Source organism: Theropithecus gelada, chromosome 8 (genome assembly GCF_003255815.1).
Source record: "Theropithecus gelada isolate Dixy chromosome 8, Tgel_1.0, whole genome shotgun sequence".
In the NCBI taxonomy this organism is placed as follows: Eukaryota; Metazoa; Chordata; class Mammalia; order Primates; family Cercopithecidae; genus Theropithecus; species Theropithecus gelada.
This window is the reverse complement of record NC_037676.1, coordinates 16,078,654-16,106,314: the sequence shown is the minus strand read 5'-3', so window position 1 is coordinate 16,106,314 and position 27,661 is coordinate 16,078,654. Positions and strand designations below refer to the sequence as shown.

The 27,661-nt window shown below is 39.9% G+C and overlaps 1 protein-coding gene across 3 annotated transcripts in view; it reads right to left on the bottom strand.

Moving 5' to 3' along the window:
- SLC7A2 (solute carrier family 7 member 2) overlaps nt 1-27,661 on the bottom strand; it is a 74,723-nt gene that overhangs the window by 14,872 nt on the left and 32,190 nt on the right. The window contains exons 1-7 of one of the 3 annotated variants that reach the window (XM_025394605.1): nt 18,314-18,453; nt 13,554-13,951; nt 12,680-12,835; nt 8,385-8,550; nt 6,790-6,923; nt 5,202-5,424; nt 2,089-2,225 (exon numbers count right to left, since the gene is read on the bottom strand). In XM_025394605.1, coding sequence (XP_025250390.1) covers nt 2,089-2,225; nt 5,202-5,424; nt 6,790-6,923; nt 8,385-8,550; nt 12,680-12,835; nt 13,554-13,929 — 1,192 coding nt within the window. In that variant the 5' untranslated portion in view covers nt 13,930-13,951; nt 18,314-18,453. Of the gene's footprint in view, nt 1-2,088; nt 2,226-2,472; nt 2,613-5,201; nt 5,425-6,789; nt 6,924-8,384; nt 8,551-12,679; nt 12,836-13,553; nt 13,952-18,313; nt 18,454-27,661 lie in introns of those variants that run through there. The other 2 variants (XM_025394603.1, XM_025394602.1) reach the window with 2 other exon arrangements.

Sequence of the window (27,661 nt, the reverse complement as noted above, 5' to 3'; positions counted from 1 at the left end):
CAGCCTGGCCAACATGGTGAAACCCCATCTTTACTAAAAAAAAAAAAAAATCAGCTGGGTGTGGCGGCACGTGACTGTAATCAGAGCTACTCAGGAGGCTGAGGCAGGAGAATTGCTTGAACCCAGGAGGCAGAGGTTGCAATGAGCCAAGATTGTGCCACTAAACTCCAGCCTGGGGGACAGAGTGAGACTATGTCTCAAAAAAAAAAAAAAAAAAAAAAAAGGAAGAAAATTCTTCATTGCTCATATACTTATACGTCAGATTATTACAATTTCAGTATATTTAAAAATCACAGAGAGCCAAATAAGGTAGCCAAGAGAGAAGAAAATGATAAATTGTCCACACAAGCTCTCTAATCCAAGTTAAAAATAAGCAAAGTAAGGTATGGGAGTATAAAATAACAAAAACATTTTAAAGCATTTTAAAAAGTGGTATATTATAATTATCTTCTTGTAATTATTAATTTTAGTATCTTAACATGCCACCAAATTCAATTCTTCCTGAATGGAGAAGGATAAACTTTTAAAAATTCTGGATCATTACTGGGCAAGTATTTTACTGGAAAGAGAAAATTTTTTATGAGTTAAATAAAATGTATGACTGTCAAAAAATATTTACAAACTATGTTTAACATGTGTTGTTTAAAAATAAAATAGGCTTCACATCGTCTAGGGCAAACCTTCATTTTAGCGGGGCAGAAAGCTAGGCCTGAGAAAATAAGTGGCTTGACTGTCTAACATATGTTTAAGAAAGGGCCAGATTTGCCAGGCGCGGTGGCTCCCACGCCTGTAATCCCAGCACTTTCAGAGGCTGAGGCGGGCGGATCACGAGGTCAGGAGATCGAGACCATCCTGGCGAACACGGTGAAACCCCGTCTCTACTAAAAATACAAAAAAATTAGCTGGGTGTGGTGGCAGGTGCCTGTAGTCCCAGCTTCTCGGGAGGCTGAGGCAGGAGAATGGCGGGAACCCGGGAGGTGGAGTTTGCAGTGAGCCGAGATAGCGCCACTGCACTCCAGCCTGGGCGACAGTGAGACTACGTCTCAAAAAAAAAAAAAAAAAGAAAGGGCCAGATTTATAAGAAAATGTTTACAGTGAAAGTGTTTAAACAAATACATTCTGATCCTGAAAAAAAAAAATCCATTTTACACAGAATGAAGCAGTAGCTTTTTCTAACCTAATTTCCCAACAATTCAGAGCCTCAACGAAATTGTCACTTTGGTTTGAATTTCTAGTGCCAAGATTGTTCGTTATTTTACGTATAAAGTTTGCTAAAGTCTTTCTTTTGCTTCCTGTAACAGTACCTTTAAGGTCATTGTCTGGATCCAGAATCTCACTGAAATTTTCTGCATGAGATAAGAATCTGGCCAAAGGTATTTTACATGGATATTAAGATGTGCCAAAAGACTAGTAATCTGGATTTTCTGAACATAATTTAAGTACCAAAACTGTTGAAAGGGAAAATCGATTCCTGATGGAGTTGGAGAGGATATATATATTCGTAACTATTAGATGGCTACGATGGCCCTGGGAACAAGGATGCCCACCATACTGAGGACACTGATCACAACACCCAAGCATAAATTATCTTCGACATTTCTTATTAATAACAGGTAAAGCTTAGCATTTAAAAAAATCCTATGGTCCTTTAGCAATATTCAACTTATATCCTAGACCAAACAATCATTATTTTAAAATTAATATTTCAAAAATTAAGAATTCCTTAATCGAAACTTTAGGTATCAATGATATAATTTTGTGTGCTAGTTCATCAGAAAAGCAATTCATGATATTTAGTGGAGAGCCATTATAACCCTTTGTACATTTGTTAGAGCCCAAAATATTAAAATAACAAAATAGTAAAAAAAAAAAAAAAAATCCCAAAGGGTCAATTAAGAATGAACTTCAGTATACCACCGCCACCACAATTTTCATTGTTAATCCCAATGCCCGTACGCTAATTTACCAGTGATTTTGGTTTTTTTTTTTAACTTACATGCACAGCATGCAGACCCTCTTTCTAAGTCCATGCATGTGAATTAAATGTTCCAGTCCAATGCTCAAGAAGCCTAAGTCTGTAAAGCTTACCAGAAATGACCCCTGCAGTCAACGTGGCAGCAACCGGTGACTGCCTCTTACTCACTCTGGCAAGAAATCTAAACAGTAAGCCATCCCGGGCCATGGCAAACAGAATTCGGGGTAAAGGGAACATAGAGCCCAGAAGACTAGAACAGAAAAATTCAAAATTCACACGAGTTATTTTAAGGATTATTCTAGACAGGTATGCACAGGTAAAGACTGGACACACGAAAACGCAGAACTAAAAAAAATTCAAAATAGGAAACATTCACAAAAAAAGTAACTGAACTTCTTGTAAATCAAAACAGAAAACTACCTAGCTTTGTATTTTTAACGCAGAGTCCTTGACGAAAAAGATCCCCCGTTTCTTAAGAAAAGTCAACTCTCTCTCACCTGCCACCGCACCCGATGACAAAGTAGCAATTATTGGTGTCTTCGTTTTGGAATTGATTTGAGCTAGACATTTGAAAAGCAACCCATCCTCCGCCATAGCATAGATTACACGAGGCATTGGGAAAATGGATCCAAGAAGACTGAATAAAAAGCAAACACATGCAGTATGGCAAACATTCATGCAAGATTACATCCCCGAACGGAAATAAAATAATTGTATAATATTCAGCATGACATTTGTAATTATGAAGTCATATTATTTATATTAATAATTATGTCACATTGTTTTTAAATGCACTATGATAGGGCATTTAAAAAATTTGCTAATATTTACCATTGTGCTATTCATTATTCTGTTACAGATAAGTAGTACCCAGCAAAATTACCAGACTAAAAACAATATTGCAAGGAATTTGTATGTACCCACAATTATTGCCAAATTAAAACTAAGTAATTAAGACTTAACCAAACCAATATTATTAAGACATTTTTAGCAGCAACTTAGAAAATAAAATTATTAATTTGATATGTAATTAAAGACTAAGTAATTTTATTTCATAAGCAATAGTTGCAACCTTTATTCAATAATGATGTATTTTTTGCATATATTGTACCAGTATTTTTTCTCACACACCCTGATATTGGATCAAGTTAGTAATAATCCCCAGCATCATAAGACAATCAAGGTAGAAAAAGGCAAAGAAGATCAATTTACGTAAATGTAGTATACAGAGGGGACCACAATGAAAAGTTAGCAACTGAAGCTTAGTAAGACAGTTTTTGCTTGAGATGCTCAGAATTACTTTTGTTTACTAGCTGCACCATTGCATACATTACTTAGTTGTGAAAAATAACCATGTAAGAGAAAACAAAAAAAGTATTTTATTTAAAATTCCTTCTTATTTATTTATTTTATTTGCAACAGTCTCACTCTGTCACCCAGGCTGGAATGCAGTAGTACGGTCATAGCTAGCTCACTGTGCCCTCAAACTCCTGGGCTCAAGTGATCCTCCCACCTCAGTCTCTCAAGTAACTGCAACTGGGACTAAAGGCACATGCCACCACGCTCAGCTAATTGACTGAATTTTTTGAGGAGACCAAGCCTTGCTATGTTGCCCAGGCTGGTCCTGAACTCTCTGCCTTAGGTGATCCTCCCGCCTCGGTGTCCCAAAGTACTGGGACTACAAGAGTGAACCACTATGCCTGGCCCTTCTTTATCTTTAATAAGGCTCTGTTGAGCTTGGCCATAGATGAATCTTTGCCCATCCCTTCTAAGGCCATGGGGGCGTGGTATCTTCAGAGGTCAGACTTTGGAAATTACTTGAAGCTATTCAAAATAAACCTCAATGCCGGGTGTGGTGGCTCATGCCTGTAACCCCAACACTTTGGCAGGCTGAGGTGGGAGGATCGCTTGAGCCCAGGAGTTCAAGACCAGCCTGGGGAACTTAGCGAGACCTCGTCTCTATAAAAAATAAAAAATGAACCAGGTGTGGTGTCACGTGCCTGTATCCTAGCTACTCAGGAGGCTGAGCTGGGGAGATCACCTGAACCCAGGAGTTCGAGCCTCAGTGAACTATGATCATGCTCTGCACTTCAGCCTGCTTGACAGAGCGAGACCCTGTCTCAAATAAATAAATAAACCTCAACACTAGCAGATGGCTGAGAAACCAAGAGCATCTAATTGCTACTTAATATTGTCTTAATGATATGTAATTAAAGAAAAGACTATCTGTAGGAAGTTCAAATTTCAGTTTAAAATTTTACATGAAATTTCCTCTATTCTTGAAGGTACTTTCTTATTACATAGAAAATAAAAGGGAGTCTGAAGGGGAAAAATAAAGCTAGGCTGGTGAATTACACTAAAAGACTTCTTTTTCTAGTTTCAGACTTTTGGAAGCTTATTTTCAGTTACAAAATTACTAATCTGGTAAAAAGGATTAATTTTCTCTTTGCAAGACTCTTCTACTGTATGACATGATAAAAAACGAGAATGAAATATCTTACGCATAATCATATGTTAATTGAAATGAGGGTAGCTCAGGAAACCTGGGAAATGAGTTCTAAAGTATTCAAACAAGCAGCTACTGAGAATCTGAAAACTTGGGATTCAATGACCCTTTTCTCTTCACATATTTATATGAATTGTCACCATTTATTTAAGAATGATAATTTCTATTTCCAGACCAACTGCACTCTGAGTGGTGCTAAGAAGAAAAAGTCTCCATGTTTCACAATAAAAAGCACACTATATTTTTAAAAGACAGAGCATAAGTGTTCACTCACATAGGCTCAGTATTACTCGAACAGAGTGTAGCAAACGCAAGGTCTGTACATACATTCTCAGATGTCTGAAGAACTACTAGTATCACCAAAGCCAATGGAGAAACATTTTAGGACAAGAATCCTGAAGTTTCATGATGCCTATATACATGACTATGTGCCACAGATATATGTGTGTGTGTGTGTGTGTGTGTATCAATGCCACATATATTTCTACTGAAGCCTGGACCATCACTGTCTTCAAAAACTGACTCTGAACTAACAGCAGGGGAGTTTATCCTTTAAGATTTTTATCTGGAAATTCGGAGCAAGCTAATCAATAAATACAAAGTTGCACAATATTTTGTTTCTATTAGGATACTTTTTAAATAGACAAAAGCAAATTTTTAAGACACTGACTACTTTGTAGAATCCCAAACAGCCCCTGCCCCAAAGGCCACGCAATGTACCTTGTTGACAAGGCGCAGAGAGAACCAGCTGCCACAACGTATTTGGCAGGACCCCATCCCACATATTCAAATGCTACCGGAAGGGGGCTTTTTTCATCGAGGAGGTAGTAAGGCATCATAAGTGTTAAAGCTGCAGAGACCCCAAAATAGGCCATAAAGCAAACAAGCAAAGACGTCACAATTCCAATGGGAATAGCTCTCTGGGGATTCCGAACTTCTTCACCTAAGGAAATATAAACAAAAGATGTGTATGCTTAATAAAACATAGGTAAAGAAATTAAATTGTGCAAAATTCTTCCTTTCCTCCAGGGTAATTCTTCTCTGTTTTTGTCCCTTTTCTTTTCTTATCTTGGTCCATCTATTTTATTTTATTTTATTTTATTTTACTTTATTTTATTTTTTTGAGACAGAGTCTTGCTCTGTTGCCCAAGTTGGAGTGCAGTGGCGTGATCTTGGCTCACGGCAACCTCTGCTTCCCAGGTTCAAGCAAATCTCTTGCTTCAGCCTCCTGAGTAGCTGGGACCACAGGTGTGCGCCACCACACCTGGCTAATTTTTATATTTTAGGAGAGATGGTTTGCACCATGTTGGCCAATCTAGTCTCTAATTCCCGGCCTCAAGTAATTCCTGGCCTCAAGTGATCCACTCTCCTCAACGTCACAAAGGATTGGGATTACAGGTGTGAGCCACCGCGCCCGGCCGATCCATCTGTTTTACACGAAAATTTCCTCTACTCTTGAAGGTACTTTCTTATTACATAAAAAACCAATTCCCAGAGGGAGAAAAGGAGAAGTCATGCCAGTCAGTTTCCTATCTCCAGGAAAGAAAAAAACCAACCAATCAACCAAAACCCATAACACATCAGCACTGTTAAGTGTTTAGAGACAGAATAGCAGTCTTAATCCATTTGGAAAATGATTCATCTACAGAGATTAAATGACTGCTGTGCCATTCCGTAGGCCCTTAAATATGAAGGCTTCAGATGAAGTTATTTCATCTATTTGTATGAAGTTCTAATTTCAGTTTAAAAAACAGTATACTTTATACACTAATGAGATTGAATACTCAAAACGTGGTCAATTGAACGGCCAAACCAAGACATAAAAATAGAGGAGACATTTAGAGAGTGACTCTGGCAAGGTGATGATGTTGGATAAGATAACACAGAAAGAACAGGCACAATATTTTTTCTCCCACTAACGAAGAGACCATTTAAGAACATGATCATCATGTATGGCCCACGTGACAGCACTTCTGTACAGAAGGTTAGGGATGGTAATAATGACTAACATTTATAAAGTAATCCAACAGCTTGCAAAGTATTTTTCATATGCATTATTTTAGGGAATCTTCCTACTATCTGAGGAATAGGAATTGCTCTCCGAAACTTACCAACTGGAAACCAAGGGCAGAGAGGTGCATTCTTTCTCTTTATCATTAGCAGCACATGTCACAGCTGGGTCTGGAACTAGTGCCCTTCTTATCCCAAATCCGTCTCTCTTTCCTGGACCCTCTGCTGCCACACACGGGTACTCGTGCACGACAAGGAACACCCATTCTTCTACACTGAGCCAAGACACTGCTCTTACCAGTTGTTGCAATGCAGTCAAATCCCACAAAGGCATAAAAGCAAGTTGCAGCACCAGCCAACGTTCCTGTAAAGCCATAAGGCATAAAGCCACCAGCCCCATAGATACTTGTTCCGTTTTCAGAAGGTGGCTCTCTAAGAAAGAGAACAAACACAGTGGAAAGTCACTTTGACAGAAAACTCTCCTTCCGGTAACTTGTCTCAGACTATATCCTTGGAAGGTGGTTGTGTTTATCAGCTCTTTGAAGCTGATATACATAAAACTAAAACCTTACTCTCTTCACCTTGTGCTACAGAATGTGGTGGTGCCCCTAACAATGGTACCTAAAAATGACCCTCCTGCATCACTGACACCCAATTACAGGCTGACTGACAGCATATGTAGAAGCCCCAGACCAGCTCCAGCTGAACCCACAGCCAGGGAGGATGTTGAGAGCAGAGACTCCACATATGAGCCATGCTCTGGGACGACAAAGACCAGAAACCTCCTCTTCTCAAGGATGCTTATACTTAGGAGAATCCATTCTTCAACTCATAAAGCATCAAGTACGGCAGAGTACATGTCTCTAACATTCCCTAAGGAGACATTTAAAAACATGAAACAAAACATCCTCGTCTTGATAGATAATAATGAAACTGAATATTTTATTATATGTTAAAAAACTATGTAAGTTTATAGGATACCAATTTTTTCCCTTATTGGAAAGACTAAACAACATATGTCAAGAAAAACATACAGGTGTACCTCATTCCATGCAATAGGTATTTGTGTAATCTTATGTCTGTTTGTGCCACTAAAAACATTCTCCAAAAAACAAGGTCTGAAGATTACTAAAGCATTAAAAGAATACAATAGAACTGAACGGTGGTCCTGAAGGAAGAACTAAAGGATGCAGGAGTCAAAAATACTCGTTGTTATTTAGCAGTGGCAAACTGCTAGGGGGAAAGATCAAGGTTTCCCAATGGTTAGGATCTTCCCTTGCTCTTCCCCTAAACCCGGAGCAGAGCTTGAGGCTCAGCAGGTGCATGGGTTCACAGAGTTGCTCCATAGGGAGCACACCTATACCTTTAAGTTTGAAGGGAGTCTGGGAAGAGGGGTCTTGGAATGGAACAGCCTCTCAGAAGGGTCTCAGAAGCAAGAAATTTGAGAACCATTGCTCTAGAAGAAAACTCACATATGCCCTCTGGTATGGTTTGGCTATGTCCCCATCCAATCTCATCTTGGATTGCCGTTCCCACAATTCCCACGTGTTGTGGGAGGGACCCAGCGGGAGATGGTGAATCATGGGGGCAGGTCCTTGCTGTTCTTGTGATGGTGAATGGGTCTCACAAGATCTGATGGTTTTATAAGGGAAAGTTTCCCCACACAAGTTCTCTCCCCTTGTCTGCCGCCAGGTAAGACATGCCTTTTACCTTCTGCCACGATTATGAGGCCTCCCCAGCCATGTGGAATTGTGAGTCCATTAAACCTCTTTTTCCTTATAAATTACCCAGTCTTAGGTATATCTTTATTAGCAGAGTAAAAATGACCTAATATACCCACTTAAAATATTGTCTTAAACAAGAAGGAGAAAAAAAAAATCTCAAATATTCTACCTGGCACTTGCTGATATATTTTTGAGAAACTCTTCACTAATCTTCCAGTTTGCCACATTTCCTTTCACAAATCCAGCAACCATCACAAACAGAAGGACCAGAATATTAACAGCTGTGAAGACTTTATTTACCCAAGCAGACTCTTTTACTCCAAAAGACAAAAGACCTATGGAAGAAGAAACGGCATTTCCATGTTTATTTATCTTTAGGAAAGGCAATGGCATTTTGAGGCAAATACAAGGCTGCAGGATATTCTTTCACCAGTATCCATATCTTTAATTTCCATCTATCCACTTCTACTGCTAGTTCTTACTCATTAGTTAATTACCTAATCCTGAAAGGTCTTCTGAATGCAACCAACTCAATTTTGGAGGCAGGTCGTGCTCATAGAAGACACCACACTTTCTAAGAAACATAAATCTAGTAATTTTGGCCATCTTTGCCAATGATAGGTAAAGTAACATCTAATTTCAAGGTAAATGGCTGCAAACTATTTTTGCTTTTTTTGAGACAGAGTCTCGCTCAGTTTCCCTGGCTGAAGTGCAGTGGTATTATCTCGGCTCACTGCAACCTCTGCCACCTGTGCTCAAACAAGTCTCCCACCTCAGCCACCTGAGTAGCTGGGAATACAGGTGTGTGCCACCATATCTGGCTAATTTCTGTATTTTTTGTAGGGTTGCGGCTTTGCCATGTTGGCCAGGCTAGTCTCGAACGCCAGACCTCAAGTGATCCGCCTGTCTCAGCCTCCCAAAGTGCTGGGATTACAGGCACTTAAGCCACAACAACCGGCCCAGTTGTGAACTTTTTAAAAGTAAATGCTAAAACATATATCTGCCATGCACACAAAATACATAAACAAAGATAATTCTTCAACTGTGCCAACAAAGTAATTTGTTAAACCTATTCTCATTTTAATACTTTATATTCTGATTGTAAAAGTGATCAATTTCCTATTCAAGTACTTTGAAGACACAGAAAAAAAACAAAGAAGATCAACCATGCTTTTCCCTCCCAAGTTTTGTACACACACACAAACACACACATACACACACACTCTTCTGTGCCAGTAAATATATAATCTCATTTTTAACAGCTGCATAATCTTAGACTATATTGAGGTACTGCACTTTTAATTCATCCCTTATTTATAGACAATTAGATCACTCTTTGTTTGTTACAATTATAAATAGCACTGACATAATAATTCTTTTATAACTATCTTTCTACACTTTCCATTTACTTCTTTACAATAATTTTCTGCAAGGTAATACTGCATCAAAGGTCTGTACTATTGGTTCCTATCATCAAAATATTCTCTGGAAAGTTTGGCTCAATTTAAAGGGTCTATTTTTTCTATTAGGGTATTCTATTCATACTGATCGATATGGTTTGGCTGTGTTCCCACCCAAATCTCATCTTGAATTGTAACTCCCATAATCCCCATGTGTCAAGGGAGGGACCCAGTGGGAGCTAACTGAATCACGGGGGCAGGTTCCCCGGGCTGTTCTCATGATAGTGAATACACCTCACGAGATCTGATGGTTTTAGAAAGGGCAGTTCCCCTGCACCTGCTCTCTTGCCTGACACCATGTAAGACATTCTTTCACTACTCTGTCACCTTCCACCACGATTGTGAGGCCTCCCCAACCATGTGGAACTGTGAGTCCATTACACCTCTTTTTCTTCATAAATTACCAAGTCTTGGGTATTTCTTCATATCAGTATGAAAATGGAGTAATACACTGATTTATAAAATTTATGTATATATCAATGCCATAAGCTCTCTGCCTGTCATGTATAACACATATTTTTCCCAGTTTGTTTTTGCCTTTAATCTTACTGATTATATACATGTAGAAAAGTTATTAGAATAAAAAATAAATTTTCCCTTTTTAGTTTCTACCTTGAAAAAAAATCTCTTAAACATTAACCCAAAACATCTACGTTGTTTCCTTCCAGCATTTTTCTAATTATATTTATCATATGTATATCTTTAACCCATCTGGTATAAGATTTGAATTATGGACCTAAGAAAGTTTATCTTTTACTATCGAGCAAATGATCGCTGTGAAAAGACGACGTCACAGATTTACTTGTTTCTTCCCCATATGTATACCACCCAGCAACAAACAAGCAAATTTTTCTAAGCAGAGATGAAAGAACTTGAATCTTGTTCTTCTACCTGTGTAATTCCTAGAATCATATATTAACCATATAAAGGAAAGTTGTATGGCCAGTACAGTTCCCAACTCTTTAATTGTAAGCTAGGTTAGGAACCGCTGCTATATACCTCGGAGAATAACAAAGCCACCTTTATATTTCACGTAAGTTTCCCAACAGCGCATGTGCACTGTCTACTCTGAGGTCTCATCTCCCACTGGCAGATTATACACCAATGAATATCTCATCTAAACGGAGCATACACTTCCCGTGTATCTTTAGTAAAACAACTGCTTCATGTCACAAGACATTTGGTGTTACAATATGAATAGGGATTTCCAATAGGGGGTTTTGATCTTCAAAGATTCTAAGGACAGAGTTTAAAACATAAGCTTCACCTATAATTAAAGGAAAGATATGATGGTGAATGAACATGGGACAAATGAGCCAAGGCCTGAGTCTTGCCGTGGAATTAAACTATGTGCTGATTGTGTCATAGCTTCATGCTTTGTCATCATTTAGAGATTAGAGTTGAATATTTTAAGTTCATTAAAATGATCAAATATGATGTAAATAAATAAAATATGATGTAAATAAAAATACAATGTAAATAATTTAACACTAGACCAGTTTCTATTTCTAAGCTAGACTGCTTAGAAACCAAAACAAAAATCAATCTTTGTTGAAAAACAATTGATGCAATTTCTCTTGACATTAGAATCAAAATGCAAAACATTTTAGACCTATACACTTTGTTCATGTTCTTATCCCTAAGCCTATATAAAACATTTAATTAATGATTCACTTTTTAAAAGCTAAAGCTGTTTTCAAAATTATATAAATTTCTAGTAAACGTTTCAAAAGAGAAAGATATTTCTGTTTCACTCTTCTAACAAGGGAGAAAGCAGAGATAAAGTCGGACAAGAAAGCATGAGGCAGATTGCTCAGGGTAAAGCAAGTAAGAAGTAGGAACAGACACGGTTTTTACTTAGTGTAATCCTTGATAGGTATAAGCAGGATTGCAGGTAAGAATGAGACTCAAAATAGAAAACGTGGCCAGGCATGGTGGCTCACGCCCGTAATCCCAGCACTTTTGGAGGCTGAGGTGAGGGGAACACTTGAGGTCAGGAGTTTGAGATCACCCTGGCCAACATGGTGAAACCCTGTCTCTACTAAAAATACAAAAATTAGCCAGGCGTGGTGGCCGGCACCTGTAGTCCCAGTTACTCGGGAGGCTGAGGCAGAAGAATTGCTTGAACCCGGGAGACAGAGGTTGTAGTACCACTGCGCTCCAGCCTGAGTGACACAGTCAGATTCCATCTCAAAAAAAAAAAAAAAAAAAAAAAGAAAATGTTTAAACAGTTAAAGCAAATATAAGGAGACAGAGCAGGGATTAGCTATGCCTATGAAATAGAATTGACCATCATGTGAGTGCTTACTAGGAACCAGACGAGAAGGCTGAAGGAGGCAGACACTGATACCTCCTTTTATGTATGAGCAAACTGAGTGAGGGGAAGATTATATAAACTGTTCTATGTTCTAAAGGGAGTGAGTGGCACAGCAGGATCGAAATCTGGTTATTCGAATTCCTGTGCCTCTTAAAACCACTGTGCTACCATACTGACAAAAACTGAAAAATCCTAGTACTAAGTATTGTCAACATTACAAAATGACAGGTGATTTGAACTTGCTTCCTTTACAACCAAAGGCCTATGTTATATAGATGAAGGATGTCAGAAAAACAGAATTTGTTCTAGAAATTGCAAATATCCCTAGTTGTATCTAGTAAGATGAAACAATGCCAAGAAAGTATACATTCGTCCTTACTGAAACCACCGCTATTCCTGCAAACCTGCAATTAATTATTAAAAAAATCAATGTCCTCATCCTATTATTTAATGTGTACCAGGTGCCATTTACTCAGAAGCGCTATTTTTACCACTGCACACAATTTAGACTTAGGTTAAAATGTGATTCCAGCTAGTGATAAACCCCACAGATGTCTAACAGTAACATAAATGTATAAATATACTGACCTTGTCTTGGGAACTCAGGCCCCAAATTCAGAAGTAACCTATTTTCCTGAGACAAATAGTGTGGCTCATCCTGGGGAGAGGCATAACTGGTTTTCTTACCTGCTAGAAGTAATATAAGGCACACAGCAAAAAAATCAGGATATTCTGCAAGACCGGTGTAATTCATTCTGAAGTATGTCCTCAAAAACTGACCAATCTGTTTACTAAGAAGTTCATCAAAGGTGCCACTCCAAGCTCTTGCAACACTTGACGTACCTTCCCAAAACAACAGAGGATACGAAGTCACTGGGGGCAAATTAACATAGCATTGTTTGCTACTCTATTACAGGATAAACATGAGTTCACAAAAGATTGAAAATTTTAATCACATATACAGTATCTGGATATTTATAATCATGTAATAGTCATCAAATGTTCAAATCCATAACTGTGGAATGTGGTAACTTTATTTGCAATAAAGAATTGTAACTTAAAAAGTCTGCAAGTCCATTAAGAGGCATAGTCAAAGTTGAAGCAAAAATCACAGAATTGTGTGGCTGGGTGCCGTGGCTCACACCTGCAATCCCAGCACTTTGGGAGACCAAGGTGAGTGGATCACCTGAGGTCAGGAGTTCGAGACCAGCTTGGTCAACATGGTGAAACCCCGTCTTTACTAAAAATGCAAAAAATTAGCCAGGCATGGTGGCAGGTGCCTGTAATCCCAGCTACTCAGGAGAATCGCTTGAACCCTGGAGGCGGAGGTTGCAGTGAGCCGAGTTCACGCCACCGCACTTCAGCCTGGGTGACAGAGTCAGACTGTCTTTAAAAAAATCCCAGGAAATTCTGTAATTAGAAGGAGACATTTTAGACATGACAAAAATGAGACACACAGACATCAAGTGATATACCCAACACCTACAACTGAACCTAAGGGCTGTGACACAGGGCTGCGAATTTTTCCATTCCACACGTTAGACTTCTTTTTGAAACATACCTATCACATATGATAAAATGAGATTCCAGCCAGTGATGAAGGCCCACAGCTCTCCCACAGTCACATAGGTGTACAAATACGCAGACCCTGTCTTGGGGACACGGGCCCCAAATTCAGCATAGCAGAGGCCAGCCATCACCGAAGCCAGGGCAGCAATGAGGAAGGACACCACGATGCTGGGGCCCGAGTCTGCCTTGGCCACCTCCCCAGCGAGGACGTAAACCCCAGCACCAAGGGTGCTTCCAACGCCCAGGGCAATGAGGTCCATGGTGGATAAGCAGCGGCATAATTTAGTGTCTTCTAGATTGTCCAGGGTCACAATTTTTCTCCGGATCAGACATCGGGCAAAGGTCAGCGCGGCTCTGCAGGGAATCATTCTGACGTCTGATGAAGGCAACCTGAGCAGAAGGGAGGAGGTTAGAAGCTGATCTGGAATCACCATCCCTCCCTTTGGTGACCCAGCTTCCAGGCACAATTAGAGCGAGGCTGTGTGTGTGTTTCGCTTGTTAGAAGAGATGCAGTGACCCAGAGCAGTCAGAAGGAAGGTTTAATAACCAGAGCCTCGAATTTCCTGCAGTTCAATTTCCTGTAGATACATGTCCCTTTATAAGAGACTGCAATAAATGGCTTATGTGGCAAGCAAAGGAATATAGCAGCCTTGGGTGATTAAAAAGATTTGCCATTCTTGTTCGCATATTATAATTTTGTGTTTTTGTTTTTGTTTGGAGACAGGATCTCACTCTGTTGCCCAGGCTGGAGGGCAGTGGCACAATCTTGGCTCACTGCAGCCTCAACTTCCTGGGCTCAAACAGTCCTCCCACATCAGCCTCTGGAGTAGCTCAGCCTCAGGATTATGGGTGTGAGCCACCATGTTCAAGCTAAAAATTTTCAAAGGATATGCTGATAGAAATACGTTTCAGAGATGGCTAATTTCGTTCTCACTACAAGGAAGGGAGTGAATTGCCTCATCTTTTAGGTTCTGTCCATCTGTACTTCAACTATCCATTTAACTCAGGTTCTTTTTTTTTTTTTTTTGACAGGGTCTCACTCTGTCAGCCAGGCTGGAGTGCAGTAGCATGAACATAGCTCACTGAAGTCTCAACTTCCTGGGCTCAATCAATCCTCCCGCCTTAGTCTACTGAGTAGCTGGGTCCACAGGCATGTGCCACCATGCTCAGGTAACTTTTTTATTTTCTGTAGAGATGGGGTCTCACTATGTTGCCCATGCTGGTCTTGAATTCATGGGCTCATGCAATCCTACCTCCTTGGCCTCCCAAAGTGCTGGGATTACAGGCATGAACCACCATGCCTGGCCCAGATTTTTCAGGCCTTACTAAATCCCAGGAATTGTGCTGGGAATATGTGTAGAATGATGTCTTACATAGATGGGGTCTCTAGCCTTACAGGACTTAGCTATCATCTAAAAGTACATAAAAACTTAATCATTTCGTATTCTCCGGATTTATCAAGCATGTGTGAGCTTCTCTGTTTTCATTTTAAATAATGAATGTGAAGCAAATGTGAACTTTTAGAATTTTTAAAAAATCACCTCTCAAAGTCTGCTGAAATCTAAAACTGCCATTCAACCACACTTTAAGTATGAATTTGTACTAAAATACACAAGCTTATTATATTTCAGATTTCTAAATAAATAAGTCCAAAGTCCATGCCAAATATTATTCTACGTTCTTTTAAAAATGGAATGAATAAAGTAGACAAAAAGTCACACTCCCCACCTCCTGCAAGCCTAAACAATCTAACACTGTAAAAACATCAGGTTACAAAACAAGATAAGAATATTAGTTAAGAAAAAATACATAGGCATATATTACAGTAAAAAGGCTTAAAGCAAAACATATCAAAATATTAACAGTAATTATATTTAGAAGATGGGTTTGTCTCTGTATTTCATATATTATGTTGCTAATACCTATTTCTAATTTGTCTCCAATGAATATGTACAACTTACATGCAAAAGAAATATTAAAAATGAAAGAGCTGTACATGCGATTGTCTACCAAAACATATAACTTAGCAGATTAGGAAATAACTGAGGAACATTATCCACACATCAATATAAATATAAATACAAGCTTCCAATAGTGAAAGCAGGTAAGTCAAAGAATATGAAGAAAAGCCTAAGGAGAAATTAAAAAATAGGTGACACATTCCTCGATGATAAAAATAAACTTTTACACATCTTCAGTATCTTCTGTGCCACCCGACAGAGTGCCAAAGCGTGACACTTCACAAACGCTTGTGGGAAAATCTGCAAATATGTTGACACCTCCAGTTTTATCAATAGTCAGGTTTTCAAAGTCAAAACTATCAACACTTCCATAAATCAAATGTATATCAATTTCTACCACTGGCTAACCCTTAAATAGCCCGTTCTCATATAGCTAGAAGATAAGCGTTCTGCTTAAAAAGAACCGAGAAGTAAAAAGTGGAAGTTACATAAAGGCCAACCGAGGGGGTCAGGAGGGATGGGAAAGGTAGTTACTAAATGCTGAGCTTCTGTAATATTTAAGCATTTTTATACAGAGATGCACAAAGACCAAGGATTAGGGACCACACGGCCAACTGAAAAGTGCTCGGAAACAAAGACACACTGAAGTTCACTAATGATTTAAGATCACGTGAAAATGGGACATGTCATATACAACTTTGGGAACACAATTGATAAACAAAGTGCAGCATATCCATTTGTCATTTAACCAGATAAAACATGCCTATGGTGGAGGACTGAATTAACCTTGACTTTTATGAGTAAAAGACATAAATTCTACAACTATTGCATATTTAAAGAGAAAGGATCTGGAAGGAAGCAAGGAAAACCAAGGAAAGATTCGGGGGCTAACAGGATTGTGGGTAAACTTTTTTCAAATCCTTTTTTCCTGGTACTATGATTATGATGTTATTTGTGAAATTTCTAAAGAAAAAACAGCATAAAAAGAAAAGAATAAGCAAGTCGACCAATAAACAAACCTCCTTTGAAAATGTTTTATTATTAAGTTACCCAAAATGAATAAATTAGTGATGGTCATCTCTTCAATATGAAATTGAATTTAATTCACTCCAGATTACACAGGAAGCAGGACTGCTTATAGAAATGCACAGCTTTAATCAGATAAGATATGATTTCTACTGATTCTTTCCTATTTTTTTTTTCTTTTTTGGAGGGGTTGCGGGGAGGTCTGTGCAAAATACTTCTTTCCCATTAAAGATGAAAAATATTTTATGTGTAGTCAGGTTTTCTATGTTGCTCTGGGGAAAAAAGACAACGATCCCATTTGTCAAGCATTCATTTGCTTTTGAGTAATTAGAAAAGCGTACGTCAGAAACTTCTCAGAACTGGCAGGTTACTCAATGTCCTCTGCAAACAATCTCAACTACGCACAGCCTGGTAAAACACGGATTGCAAAAGCCACAACACAGAACTAATTTTGTAGGACTATAATGGGATGGGAGAAAAGGAAGGAACAAACATATTGGGTCAATTTAATGAGTCACTATTAAACAAACATTTATTGAGTTCTAGCAGGTGTATCATGCAGTGCTTCGTAGACGACGAAAGTGAATCTTGTACTTTTGTAAAATACGCTTTTGTCGAGACACACTGATATATGAAAATAGTGTGGCAACAAGAGAATGAGAAAAAAATTTGTGTCTAATATTAGTGATATAATGTGGTATGTACATATTTTTGAAGTTTTTATAACTTACTCAACATTTAAAAAAAGATACGTTCCCTATGTGAAATGGTTATGACCATCTTACTCTCATTTTTACAGAGGACTTTCACTGCCCAAAAAACAACATCCCTCCCACTTATACAACAAATACAAACGCAGAGATAAAATGCAGGGGTTTTGGAGGTGATTCCTTTACTCTGGAGGGCACAGACTGCTTTTCCAGGAGATGATCTGCACTGTTGGAACCACTGTCAGTTATTGCTACTGTGACCAAGGACTCATATTTAATAAGAAACCTACATGCATGTAGTAGAAGAAAAATGATGCAGATTTTGGGAACAGGCCCGTACAAAACTCACACCCATATCCTTGGCCTTAGAATATAAGGCTCTAATCAATATCCCTATGAGGTCACAAGTGATTCTGGCAATCCCAGAAATATATATCTTTCTTCGATAAGCAAGTATTTTATTAATTGCTGAGACAGTGGCGTCTCTTGAGGAAGACAAGTATGTGCATATTAGCTTAGATCAGAAAACAGAATTAGCGAAGGGAGGGCTGGAAGGAACTAGCAATATGCTGTGCTGCAGAAAAGTCTCTGAATGATTTTCATGAGCCCAATGATACATGTGGATCATTCTTAGCCCCCACCCCCATTCTGCCCCAAACTTAAGTATGACCATTTCTAGGCACCTTATTCCTTGATAAAGCCCTATTAATTCTTGCCAAAAAGCTGAATTCCTTCCTCAGCAACTTGAAATTACCTCCTTCTAAAACTTCTTCAGCCCAGGCCATCAACTTGACAGCACAGAATTTTAGGTCTAGTAAATCCCTAACCCTGATGACATTAACAGAGCAAACTTCTTTTCAACGACCCCCAGAAATCTTTTCAAATCTGCCAATCATAGTCACAAGTTGATCCTGGATTCTCACTGTAGTTCAAAAGTTTGATGTTGCATTAAGTCACTTAGAAACGAATCTTTCCCTTCCTCCCCTAAGTAAAGGTTGACATTTCAAACTTAATCTTCTATTATCAGTATCCCAGGCCCTGACAATAAATCTTACAGGAGAAACTAGCTGGCGCAAGCCAGTGGGGCAGGTGTTCCAATAAACCCTCAACAAATTAGTTTGTCCAAATTATAACCAATTTTTTCTTTCTTCATTCCATTTGCTAGTTTCGTGGTGAGACATCTGCTCTTTCTGTTTTAGGACTGATGGGAAAAAAGGTAATTACATCACATAGATAAGTAGGGATCTTTACTGCATTGTTTTTGCCCTAGATTTTTTTTTTATTTTTTATTTTGCAATCTACAACGTTAAAGTTCCAAGATAAATTTTCAAATTATAATGTGGGTTAAATAATGCAGTAAAGGGGAAAAGATATAGCCGTAATACCATGGATTTATTGACTTTTATTCTTTTTGCTAAGTTTTGAGAGATTAATTTCTTTAAAAATTCATCAGAAGTATAATGTAGGATAAAAGACTATCACAAGTGGTAACTGTTCAGCCTTGATTAGCAAAAACAGAAACCACAAACCTTTGCATTCAGCATTTAAGCCTGAATTTTTCTGGAAAAACAAACCACTCTTCTATATTCACTTCACTTTTATTGGGTCTAAAACTTACCTTTTCTCCAAACCAAGTTTTCTGAACCATTTCTTCCTCCAGGGTTTTCTCCAGAGAAGTGCATGCGAGTGTAGACATAGGTAAAAACGAAAAACGCAACTGAAGCCACTACAAAGTTACAACCACTGTAGTAATAACATTGATATTTTCTCCCCTTTTATACCAAATCAGTACTGCCAGGAAGTTAGACTAAAAACATATTATTTCAAATTTTCTGATATAGAATCCAGACACAGGCAAGCATTTTTCCTAAAGACATTCAACAAATAAAGGGCTGATAGAGAATTCTGGGAAGTCTATGTAAAGACAGCTGGTGCTTCCAAATATGTGACTCCATTTCACTTTAGTAAAAGCAACATTACAGTGGGAATAAGGCATACGTAGTTAGCTCAAAGAGATGCAGAAAAAAAAATTAAATGAAGCATCCAACTTTTGTGTTTAGGCTTGGGGAACAGAAGCAGCAAAAACCGAAGAAGGCAAAGCCCTTGGCACCTTGGTAACCGGAGTCCCTGCCCAGTCAGCACTCTGCATTCCCGACCAGAGCTCGGTGGCAGGCTTGGGCACCAGGCGGATGCCCATGCCCACAAAGTCTTCAGCAATCTTTGGCTAGTATGTCACTCCGACTGCCAGTAGGTACAACCTGTTCCCTCTCCCCAAGCTGCTAGGACCTGTCACCTTCTATGTGCCACGGCAAACATGAAGAATGGCCCTTTCCTTAATTTTTTACCTTACCTGGGATTCCACCACTGCCTCCTACCCTCCCCACAGCACTGTCTTCACACTCCCAAGCCACAGATCACTGGACCAGAGAGACACTTGACTCAGGGTTAAACAGTCAAAGGCTGGGAATGCTCAATTAGATGTTCTTAAAGCTCTTAAGCACAAAATAACCGAGTTGGTCAAATGGTCCAGTGCAGGCTGAAGTCACACACACTGGGGACCAGCTTGACAAGGTGCAGAAACCCACAAGCTGGCAGTAGAAGCCACACAGAGGGGACTGGGCACAGCGGTTCATGCCTGTAATCCCAGCACTTTGGGAGGCTTGAGGAGCACTTGAGGTCAGAGTTTGAGATCAGCCTGACCAATATGGTGAAACCCCATCTCTACTAAAAATACAAAAATTAGCCAGGCATGGTATTGCGTGCCTGTAGTCCCAGCTACTCGGGAGGCTGAGGCAGAAGAATTGCTTGAACCCGGGAGGCAGAGGTTGCAGTGAGAACCGTGCCACTGCACTCCAGCCTGGGTGACAGAGCGAGACTCCATCTGAAAACAAATAAATAAATACAATAAGCCATACCATGGTCATTCAGAGTAGGGCAGAGTTGGGAAAGGCAGCTGCCCCAGCAGGGAGGCAGGGAAAGACGAGCCTGGGGAGCTTCTCTGTCCCCCCGGGCCTTGCTGCGCTTCTAATGCTGTGTATGCGAGATTCCCTGACATGGTTTGGACACACCTCCTGGGCACTTCAGCTATTTAGAGTGGTCTCTGTTCCTTGAAACCAGAAGCTACTGGCGAAGGTCAAGATGGTACTAAGTGAGCCTGCTTCACCCCACTCTACTCCCACTGTCAACTCTTCCAATCTGCTACCTTCGGCCATTTCTGCTACATTTCCTGAGAATTCCTCTTCTTTCCAAAAGGTGGTTTCCATGGTAGAACAACTCAAATTTGTTCACTTTCCAATATGGTACTTAAAGTGTTTAACCTGCATTAGTTCTGCCCTTTACCCACAGATGTATGTACTCTCTCCTTGAAAAAATAGCTTGACATAAGGTAGAATTTTTTCTTTTTTCTTTTTTTTTTTTTTTTTTTTTTTTGGCGGGGGGGGGGGGAGGGGGCGCAGGCTGGAGTGCAGTGGTACAATCTTGGCTCACTGCAACCTCCGCCTCCCAGGTTCAAGTGATTCTCCTGCCTCAGCCTCCCAAGTAGCTACAGGCACCCACCACCATACCCAGCTACTTTTTTTTTTTTTTTGTATTTTTGGTAGAGACAGGTTTTCGCCATGTTGGCCAGGCTGATCTCGAACTCCTGACCTCAAGTGATCCTCCTTCCTTGGCCTCCCAATGTGCTGGGGTTACAAGCGTGAGCCACTGCACCTGGCTAGAAAATCTTTTCTTTTTAGATATACACACAACCAATCTGGATTATCAGTAACGCCATTTCTCCCAATGCCCACTATTGGAATGAGAAGCAGGTAAGAGCTAGTTAAGGCCCCAGGAATAGGAAACAAGGGCTCTATAGTACTTATTAAAAACATTTAATTTTTTTTTTTTTTTTTTTTTGGCCAATGAATTATAGAAGTAAGCTAGTGGCAGAGCGATAATTCACCTAATGGAGGAAAGCATATCAAGGGAAGCACTGGGAATATTTTACCATATTGGAGAAGGTTTTTTAAAATTCCTCAATCAAAGAAGTCTCTACAACACATAAGACTTGAATATTAGTGGGTTATCTTTTGTTAAAAAATGTAAAAAAAAAAATATTTTTTGAGATGGAGTCTCCCTCTTTCACCCAGGCTGGAGCGCAGTGGCGTGATCTCGGCTCACTGCCATCTCTGCCTCCCGAGTTCAAGCGATTCTCCTGCCTCAGCCTCCCAAGTAGCTGGGACTACAGCACCCGCCACCACACTCAGCTAATTTTTGTATTTTAGCAGAGACAGGGTTTCATCATGTTGGCCAGGCTGGTTTCGAACTCCCTACCTCAAGTGATCCACCTGTCTTGGCCTTCCAAAGTGCTGGGATTACAGGCATGAGCCACCGCGCCCGGCCAAAAATGTAAATTTCTTATAAACACTTCCACTACTTTATTCGTTACCCCAAATACTTGAGGCACCCTATCAGGCCCTGAAACAACCATAAATAGGTTGCCCCAATTCTTCCCTCGTGCCATCCGCAGTTGCACAGGCACACATATGATGGCCATTGCAATATGAGACAGCTATGCTTGTGTGCATACGGGAGGCAAAGCACTGCAAGGGCTCCTAACTCTGACTGTGACAGGGATTCAGGTAGTTAGAGAGGCCTTCCTGGAGACAGCTATGTTTGGATGAGTTAAATTTAGGCATCTGAGAACTCAGTGAGAAGGAGGGCGGGAGGGGGTGGTGGGGATACAAGTGTTCTAAGCAGAGTTCCCAGCAAGAGTAAAGCTCCACATAGAGCTTAGGGATGGGGAAGCCAGAGGTAAGCAGAGCTAAGCAGAAGGGTCCCTAGGCTGTGCAAGGAGCTTGAAGTTGACCCTGGGGGCAGTAGGAAATCACTGAGAACTTTTAAGCCAGACGTAGAATTTGAGAAACATCATTCTGACTGTTACTATAAACAGGGGATGAGAAAGATCAAGACAGGAGATAAGGAAAAAGCTAAACAGGCTACTGGAATAATCTAGGCACAAGGGACTTGAGCTGCCCTAGGGGAAGGGCGGTAGGGTGAAGAGATACGGGTGGACAACGGAGCTTAGCTTTTCCACCTTGAGAGTCAAAGAAGACGATGAGTGGGAAGGGACACATGGATTTGTAAGCTGGGTGATAGACTACTGAGCTCCTATTTCACTCCGAAGTTAAAACGTTAACTTTACATGTCATATAGTTTACAGATAACAGAGAATCAACAAATTATGTCAGATTGACTTCAGTATAACTCTGTGCAAGGAGGGTTGTTTTGTCTTTGTTTTGTTTTGTTTTTTCCATTTGAAGCTTGCATGCCTGTTCTAAAACTGAAAAAGCAAACACATACAGACTTTAAATATATGCCTCTAGAATACAACTAAAATTTCCACAGCAAGCTCCTTGAATTGTCAGAATTCCAAACAGAGTAATATTCGGCATATTTTCATGGAACAAAGTAAACGAGTGAGTTTACATGAGTGGGTTTTCTAGCTTACTGAAGATTCAATCTCTAAGTCTTTGACACTGTCCATCAAATCTTGCCACAATTGAGTGATCCTCCGCTAAATGCTGTTGAATTTCAGGGTAGTCATCTGCTGTGATGACAGAGGTCCGAACTGCTCATCCTTACAAACGGGTAACCACTTCCCAGAGAAACTGTTTAAGAAGATGAGCACAACTGTTGTTTAAAAAGCAAACCACTCAATATTACCTTAATTCCACTTTGAATCCACTGTCCACATAAATTAGAGATAACTCGAGGATGCCAAGGAAATCCTGAAGACCTGGATGGAACCATGTTCCTGCTGCCCTTTTTAAATAGCCTGCGCCCATCAATAATAGACTGGATAAAAAAAATGTGGTATATATACACTATGGAATACTATGCAGCCATCAAAAGGAACGCGATCATGTCCTTTGCAGGGACACGGATGAAGCTGGAAGCCATGATCCTCAGCAAAATAATGCAGGAACAGAAAATCAAACAGCACATGTTTTCACTTATAAGTGGGAGCTGAGCAATGGGAACACATGGACACAGGGAGGGGAACAACACACACTGGGGCCTGTCAGGGGGTGGTGTGAGGGGAGGGAGAACATCAGGATAAACAGCTGATGTATGTGGGACTTAATACCTAGGTGATGGGTTAGTAGGTGCAGCAAACCACCATGACACACGTTTACATACGGAACAAACCTGCCCATCCTGCCCATATACTCTGGAACTAAAAATTAAATAAATAGCCTGTGTTTGGGAAGCGAGCTTCACTTTTCTCTGGATTAGTAGCTGACTTTCAGATCAAAGATACCAGAAGTATGTGCACGGACCAGGAGGGTAGTGGAGTATAAGAAAGCTTTTTGTCTAAAAGCAAAGAGCTGAGAAATACTTTAGAACACTGGTTTCCTCTAATTATTCTCTTTCCAAACAGAGCCAAAGTGCATCCCTTTCAAATCACCGCCCTGCACCCACCCCGTAAAACTTACCTAATTTAATTAATTGTTAGAATTCAACCACTTTTGTCTCAATGCTAGGCAAAATTCCTTCAACTGTGGCAGAAATGGAATTTAACCAGATTTCACATTCATTTTTAGTTCAAGTTCAAGAAATTTAGAGGGATACTGTGTTGGGATTTACGGTTTTGCAGAAAAGTCATTTATTGAAATAAAATGGTCACTTTTGAAACTATATTTTGAATTTTGAAAAACACATTCTGATTTGGTTCTTCTTAAAACATAGCAACAACGCATGAGCACAGATTTTTATCGTTAGCTTCTCGATAGACTGTTGAAATGCTGCTATTGGCTCAGAGAAGTTTGCAAGTTCATACTGGCTTCAAATAAATCTCAATAAAATACTCCCATTGTGTGCTCAGAGAAAGCAATGAAAAGGGTGCTGGTTTTTCATGATTCAGAGCCTCTAAAATTTCTATCTAGAACATGCAAACCAAGAACAATTTAAAACATTAAAACAACTGGAAGGAATGTGGTCCTTAAAACTGAAGACTGATATGCTTATCACATTTCTGTTCTACTTATTAATATGCCATAAATGTAAACAATTTCTCCAATTAAGTTTTCTCCAGACTTTGCTTTAAATTTTATATTACTGCGTAGACTGAATTCAACTTATCAACTGTTCAACAAACTGTCAGTTTCTCTAAAAGATCAAGCCTTAGACATTTCAAAAAAAGAAAAAAAATAATCTAAATGCAATTTCCAAACAAAATTCCAGGAGGCAAGGGGATACAGGTACTAAAGTAAACTGGCCATTACCGTAAAGCTAGATGTCTGTGGGTAAAGGAAATCCAGGCTACTACTGGGGACACAAAGGAGGGGCTCCATGCTCACACTGGGATTGGGGTCAGGGAGCAGCAGGGACGCTTTCCTGGGGAAAGCCATGACTAATCTGATTCTTCAGCCATGATTCCACTCTAGAATTGCTGGGTTTTTTTCTGTGTGTGTGTGTGTGTGTGTGCACACGCGTGTGTGTTTGTTGTTGTTTGTTTCTGAGATGGAGTCTTACTCTGTTGCCTAACCTGGAGTGCAGCGGCGTGATCTCAGCTCACTCCAACCTCTGCCTCCTGGGTTCAAGTGATTCTACCTCAGCCTCCCCAGTAGCTGGGATAACAGGTGCCCACCTCCATGCCAGGCTAATTTTTGTAGTTTTTTTAGTAGAGATGGGGTTTCACCATGTTGGCCAGGCTGATCTCGAACTCCTGACCTCAGGTGATCCGCCCACTTCAGCCTCCCAAAGTGCTAGGATTACAGGCGTGAGCCACTGCCCCCGGCCACGTTTTTTTATTAACTAAGAAATATCCATAATCTTTAAGACTCATTTTGAAATTCTGATAATTTATTCAATCATTCACTTCTTAAGCTCAATTAGAAGTCCAAATTTTCCTCTTTGTTACTTTATTTGAAATAATTCCTTCCTTGGAAAAAGATCTTGAATTTTTGCATAAATATTTAACAGCAACTACAGTTATTTCCCTGATAAATAGAAAAAAAAAAAAACCTTTAAATAATCATATTAGTCTATAAAGTCTTAATCAGAAATTCCTGGAAACATGTATTTTGATTTTTAATTCTAAATAATAATAGCTTAATTACTATAAAATTTAAAATTCAAACCATCTCATAAATATAAAAACTATTTTGGAATCATTGATCATATAGGAATTTTAAAATATTTAAATAAAGTGTGAAAAGTAGGTTTTACAAAGCATATAATTCATAAAAACCATTGCAAGCCCTGCAATCTAAGCAAAAATTTTTAAAATACATCCATATACACGTATATCATACACGGAGTTTCTCAAACTTCTTTTTAACAGCACAAATTTTTAATCTTTTGTTACCCCAAAACAAAACTTAAACTATAACTTTTCTGTTCTCTAAAACCTTTATAGTGGCCTTGTATTACATACAATATACGGCCATTGTACAGCTGCAGTATTTTCAAATAAGAAGACTGTAAGAAAAGAGATAAACTCCCTTCCTCCCCACTCTTGCTGCTTCTTTATAAAGAGCAGTTTCATCTGCCTTTCAGGGTTTTCAGCACTAAGATGCAGAGAGAGAGAGAGCCTATCTTAGGCTCTGAATTATACCATTTCCAGGAAACCAGCCCTGTTATTTCCCAGCCCTGACTTTCAATGGCACCCAGAAGAGGAAGTAATTATTTGAAACCACACCGTATAGAGATTTGTAAATGAATTTGGCTTCCTTAATTTTAAATATGCTTAGAAATATTTAGAAATATCAGCATACTTTAAAATAACAATTAATTCTTATTAAATTTAAATATTATATAAAGAATGAGATTTCAGTTTTAAGGCTTTGAATCTATTTACTCGCTGGGTGCAGTAGCTCACGCCAGTAATCCCAGCCCTTTGGGAGGCCAAGGAGGGAGGATCACTTGAAGTCAGGAGTTCAAGACCAGCCTGACCAACATGCCAAAACCCATCTCTACTAAAAGACCAAAAATTAGCCGGGCATGGTGGCATGTGCCTGTAGTCCCAGCTATTCAAGAGGCTGAGGCAGGAGAAACTCATGAACCTAGGAGACACAGGTTGCAGTGAGTCGAGATTGCGCCACCGCACGCTAGCCTGGACATCAGAGAGAGACTCTGTCTCAAAAAAAAAAAAAAAAAAACTATTTACTCACACTTGTATCTAATCTGTCTTCTGCCAACTAACTTCAGCAAGTTAGTTGGTTTCCAAACTATCCCCCCAGCCCAGCCTTCTAGCCCTGCATGGTGCTATTCTCCAACGAGTACTGTAGCCCAGTTTGTCCTCCTACTACCCATAGCACATAAGCCTTCTGGTCCACGCAAAGGTGAAAATGTTTTGACTGAACTGCGTGTATCCAGCTGCCCCCACCTAGCCCCCTTGCCCTCTCTCTCTGTCCCGGCTCCCAGGCTGTCTGAGCTACTGCATGGACACAGCAAGAAGGTTCTTTCTTGTCCTCTGTCAGCTCCTGAGCTTTCCTTCTGACTCAAAGCAGCAGCAGGGGTGGGTTGGGAAATGTAGAAAATTAAAGTTAAGAAACTAAGCTGATTTATGTAACACGCGGTGGGAGGCAGGGAAAAAGCCAGCAGCCTCAAAAATGAGAACCTCCCGCTCATCCACCTGCCAAGAGAAGCCGGCAGGAGAGAGAAGGGGGTATGGAGAAGTGCTGGTGTTGAATGCAAATGGGGTCTCCTTCAAGAGGTATTAGGTTGGTGCAAAAATAAACATGGTTTTTGCTACTGCTTTTAATGGCAAAAGAGCAATTACTTCTGCACCCACCAACCTAACACAAAGGAAGGTTGAAACTCCTTTTCAAGGGACTTTCCGCAGCTTCTTTGAAAATGTCCCTCTAGGCCAGGCGCGGTGACTCACACCTGTAATCCCAGCACGCTGGAAGGCCAAGGCAGGCGGATCACTCGAGGTCAGGAGTTCAAGACCAGCTTGGCTAACATGGTGAAGCGCCATCGTTACTAAAAATACAAAAATTAGCCGGGCATGGTGGCGGGCGCATATAATCCCAGCTAATCGAGAGGCTGAGGCGGGAGAATCACTTGAACCCGGGAGGTGGAGTGGGCGGAGATCACATCACTGCACTCCAGCCTGGGCGACAGAGCAAGACTCCATCTCTCAAAAAAAAAAAAAAACAAACAACCACCACCAAAAACAAAAACAAAGGAAATGTCCCTCTGGGGAGACCGAGTCCCATGGCACTTGAGTAGGACTGACACTTGCTTATACAATATGTCCTCTTGCTCCCCTCACCCCCAATGAAGGGAAAACTGCTTGTCTGGTGAAAACCTGAAAGTACACATTTATATACCATCACTTCTAAATAGGATTGATCTAGCTGGCCGTAAATGACTAGCAATTGAGCCCTAAAAATGAGCTTGATAGAACAAGTCAA